Source organism: Pipistrellus kuhlii, unplaced genomic scaffold, assembly GCF_014108245.1.
Source record: "Pipistrellus kuhlii isolate mPipKuh1 unplaced genomic scaffold, mPipKuh1.p scaffold_m20_p_96, whole genome shotgun sequence".
NCBI classification, from domain to species: Eukaryota; Metazoa; Chordata; class Mammalia; order Chiroptera; family Vespertilionidae; genus Pipistrellus; species Pipistrellus kuhlii.
Genome location: NW_023425602.1, coordinates 152,501 through 156,989, shown reverse-complemented (window position 1 = coordinate 156,989; position 4,489 = coordinate 152,501). Strand labels below are relative to the sequence as shown.

Below are 4,489 nucleotides of genomic sequence, written 5' to 3'. Positions count from 1 at the left end.
CGCGCTGGGCGGGCCCTCGCCGCTCTCCGCCCCCCGCGCCCTCCCTCCGCCCCGCTTCCCGGCGGCGCCGCCTCCTGCGCTCCCGCCGCCGCCGCCGCGGGGAGGAGACGGGGTGGGGCCGGCGCTCGGGGCGGAGGCCGGGCCGGGGCCGGGGCGGAGGCCGGGCCGGGGCCGGGGCGGGGAGGGCCCGGCTCGGGCCTGAGGGACCGGGGAGCGGCGCCGAGGTAGGAGCCGGGCGCGGGGCGGGGCGGGGGCGGGAGGAGGAGCCGCGGGCGGCGGGGGCTGCGGGCGCTCCCCTCGCCCGGGCCGCCGCCTCCCGGGCCTGGGCTCCCGGCGCGGCGGGCGGAGCCGGAGGCCTCGGAGCGGCCCGGGCTCAGCCGCCGCCTCCCGCTCAGATGCCGCCGCCGCCGCTGCTGCCGCTGCTGCTGCTTTTCCTGGGCCCGCGGGGCGCGGGCGGGGCGCAGGCCCCCAACGCCAGCGCCGAAGGTGCAGCCCCGTCCTCGTCCGGCCCCCATCCCCGCGGCCCCCAGCCCCGCGGCCCCAGCCCCGCGCCCCATCCCGGCTCCCAGCCCCGCGGCCCCCCATACCCGCGCCCCCAGCTCCGCGGCCCCCCAGCCCCGCGGCCCCCATCCCCGCGGTCCCTCATCCCGCGGCCCCATCCCCGCGGCCCCCCATCCCCGCGGCCCCCCATCCCCCCGGCCCCCCATCCCCGCGGCCCCCCATCCCCGCGTCCCTTCGCCGCCCTGCCGCCCGCTGGGCCTGCCTGCGACCGCTCAAGGCCTCCGCGCCGCCCTCCCGGTCGGTCGCCACCAGCCCTGCCCTCCCGGGACCCAACCCCCGGCCCCCCTCTTCCCGGCCCCCTCCCCCCGGCCCCTTCCCTCTCGGCCTCCTCCCCCTCCCTCTCGCCCCCCTCTCCCCCGCCCCCCTCCCGGCCCCCCTCTCCCCGGCCCCCCTCCCTCTCGGCCCCATCCTCCCGGCCCCCTCCCCCACGGCCCCCCCTACGGGCCCCCCTGCCGCCCCTCCCCCCAGGTCCCCGCCCCCCGGGGCCTGAGCACCTCCCAGTCCAGCTGCCAGGCCCCCCTGCCCCGCACTCAGCCCTCTCCTGCCCCCCACCTCAGGGTGCCAGATCATACACCCGCCCTGGGAAGGCGGCATCCGGTACCGGGGCCTGACGCGGGACCAGGTGAAGGCCATCAGCTTCCTGCCCGTGGACTACGAGATCGAGTACGTGTGCCGCGGAGAGCGCGAGGTGGTGGGGCCCAAGGTCCGCAAGTGCCTGGCCAACGGCTCCTGGACGGAGATGGACACCCCCAGCCGCTGCGGTGAGTGCGCCGCGCCCCCTCGGCCTCCCGCCTGCGGCCGCCCGGGAGCTCGCTCTCCTCGCAGGCCGCCAGTGCAGGGGCGCAGGGCATCTGAAATGGGTACCTGTCTCCGTGCAGACTGCACCCCCAAGAGACAGCCGGGGTAGCGTGCACACAGCCACGGAGAGCACACAGGCCGGCTGATGCCTCGGTCCCCTGCCGCCGCGGAGAGCCTTTGGCGGGCGCGTAGCGCCCTCTGGGGGGCCTGCCCGGCAGCGCTGCCCTCCTCCGCGCGCAGGGGCTGCCGAGGCCGGGAGGAGCGCCGGCCCTTCCTCACCTGCCTCTCTGCCCGTCTCTCCGCAGTCCGCATCTGCTCCCGGTCATATCTGATGCTGGAAAACGGGAAGGTGTTCCTGACGGGCGGGGACCTCCCAGCCCTGGACGGAGCCCGGGTGGACTTTCGGTGTGACCCTGACTTCCATCTGGTGGGGGTCTCCCGCAGCGCCTGCAGCCAGGGCCAGTGGAGCAGCCCCAAGCCCCACTGCCAGGGTGAGGGGCCCGCTACGCAGGCGGAGGCCAAGGCCCAGCTTCCTTCCCCCCTCTTCCCCCCCCGCCCCCCCCCGCCGGCTCCCGGGTCCCCCCTAGCCGCTCCCTCGGAGCCGCTGTTGGGTGGAGCTTCCTCTGTGTCCCTTCCTCCTCTGTCTTCAGCTCGGCCTCGCCCTTTTTTCCTTTAGGGACCTCCATTACCCTCCTTAAGGTTTAAATTTCCGGTTTCCCTAGCCCCAGTCCCTTTTTCTTTTTAAAAAAAATACATTTTATTTTTTTACAGAGAGGAAGAGAGAGGGATAGAGAGTTAGAAACATCGATGAAAGAGAATCATTCATCTGCTGCCTCCTGCACACCCCCTATTGGGGATGAGCCTGCAACCAAGGTACATGCCCTTGACCGGAATCGAACCCGGGACCCTTCAGTCCGCAGACCGACGCTCTATCCACTGAGCCAAACCAGTTTCGGCCCCAGTCCCTTTTTCTAAACTTCCAACTTTCTATGCGTAAACCGACCCCTCCCCATTTGTTGTATGCTGGATCATTGTACAGGCTCAGGAATAAATCGCATCACACTTAGAGGAGTTAGTATTGGGAAGAATACATGGGTGGAAAGTTATCAGGATAAAATTAAAAAGGCTGAAAACGGGCAGGACTGTCAGAGCACAAGGAGCCTCTGCCCGGGCACTGCCCGGCCCCCCTCCGAGGCCCCTCCCCGCTGCCCTTGGGTCCAGGCCTCAGACTGCCCCCTGTGACCCCCTCAGGCAGCCCCTCCGCTGGGGCAGGACCTCGCTTTGGCTTCTCACTGACTCATTGTGCTTGCAGTTTATCATTCCACTCTGGCAAGTAGGCGTCCCTCGAGGCTGGCCAACCAGGAAGCGCATGAGGCGAGCGGTCCTTGTGCTCTGACAGCGTCCGCATGGCCACAGGTCGCTGCAGCATGCACGGTATTTTACCAGCACAGCCTAAAAGCAATTGCATTTGTCAGTGTTTTCTCTTAAAGAGACCCCCACAACTTAAAATGTTTAGGTTCCACCAATCAGGATCTGCTGTAGGCATTTCTGTCTCAAATTCTGATGTCCTACACAAAACAATAAACCACAGAAAAACAAACCCAAGTCCTGACCCACAGTCCGCCTCGCTTCATCCCAGGGCCCAGAGAGGCGGCTCCTCCGCCTCCGCCCACGGGGGGGGGGGGGGGGGGGCGGGCCGGGAGCCGCCTGGTAACTCTTCTCTGGTCCGTCTCTCCCGCTGCCAGTGGCCCGACCACCGCACTCAGGTGAGAGGACGCACCACCCGTGCCCACCGCCCTCCACCCCAACCGGCTCTGCCCAGGCGATGGGATCAGGCCTCCCCGCCCCCACCCATTCCGCAGCCCCTTTTCCTACCGGTTCCCCTCACCCGGGGGTCCTGGCGCCGCCTTCTCCCGGGCTCCCCGCAAGACCCTGGCTCCCCATCCTCCCCACGGATCCTCATTACCTTCTTTCCCAGAGGACACACGCCCCTCCACCTTTCCCAACCCTAGCACCCACTCTGCACAGCCCCACCTCTCCCCTCCGCACCCCCCACCTCTCCCCTCAGCACAGCCCCACCTCTCCCCTCTGCACCCCCCACCTCTCCCCTCCGCACAGCCCCACCTCTCCCCTCTGCACCCCCACCTCTCCCCTCAGCACAGCCCCACCTCTCCCCTCCGCACAGCCCCACCTCTCCCCTCTGCACCCCCCACCTCTCCCCTCCGCGCCCCCCACCTCTCCCCTCTGCACAGCCCCACCTCTCCCCTCTGCACCCCCCACCTCTCCCCTCTGCACAGCCCCACCTCTCCCCTCCGCACCCCCCACCTCTCCCCTCCGCACAGCCCCACCTCTCCCCTCTGCACCCCCCACCTCTCCCCTCCGCGCCCCCCACCTCTCCCCTCCGCACAGCCCCACCTCTCCCCTCTGCACCCCCCCACCTCTCCCCTCCGCGCCCCCCACCTCTCCCCTCAGCACAGCCCCACCTCTCCCCTCCGCACCCCCCACCTCTCCCCTCTGCACAGCCCCACCTCTCCCCTCTGCACCCCCCACCTCTCCCCTCAGCACAGCCCCACCTCTCCCCTCTGCACCCCCCACCTCTCCCCTCAGCACAGCCCCACCTCTCCCCTCAGCACAGCCCCACCTCTCCCCTCCGCGCGCCCCTCACCTCTCCCCTCCGCGCCCCCCCCACCTCTCCCCTCCGCGCCCCCCCCCTCTCCCCTCCGCGCCCCCCACCTCTCCCCTCCGCGCCCCCCACCTCTCCCCTCCGCGCCCCCACCGCTCCCCTCCGCGCCCCCACCGCTCCCCTCCGCGCCCCCCACCTGTCGGTTCCAGAACCCTTCCTGGCTTGCTCCCTGCTCTCCGCCTGCCTTTCCTCCCCCGCTCCCCCTCCCCCTGTGCTCTCTCCTCCTCTCGGGCTTCGGCCTCCCTCTCCCGTGCCCCTGCACCTCCAGCCCCTCTGCCCGCCCGCCCGCCCGGGTTCTTCGCCCACCGAGCCCGCCCCCATCCCCTGCCCCCGTGACGTCAGGGCCCCGCCCGCCCGTGACGTCAGAGCCCGCCCAGCCGCATCCCCTCGGCCAGTGGCGAGCAGAGTCCGCGCGGAGCGGAGCGGAGCGGAGCAGCGCCCCCTCCC

General features: G+C 71.2%; 1 protein-coding gene across 2 annotated transcripts in view; it reads left to right on the top strand.

Moving 5' to 3' along the window:
• The first annotated feature begins 206 nt into the window (after positions 1 to 206).
• GABBR1 (gamma-aminobutyric acid type B receptor subunit 1) overlaps positions 207 to 4,489 on the top strand; it is a 38,378-nt gene continuing 34,095 nt past the window's right edge. Inside the window, exons 1-5 of one of the 2 annotated variants that reach the window (XM_036428935.2) lie at positions 207 to 224; positions 396 to 486; positions 1,119 to 1,322; positions 1,665 to 1,850; positions 3,105 to 3,125. In XM_036428935.2, coding sequence (XP_036284828.1) covers positions 396 to 486; positions 1,119 to 1,322; positions 1,665 to 1,850; positions 3,105 to 3,125 — 502 coding nt within the window. In that variant the 5' untranslated portion in view covers positions 207 to 224. Of the gene's footprint in view, positions 225 to 342; positions 487 to 1,118; positions 1,323 to 1,664; positions 1,851 to 3,104; positions 3,126 to 4,489 lie in introns of those variants that run through there. The other variant, XM_045578312.1, reaches the window with a different exon arrangement.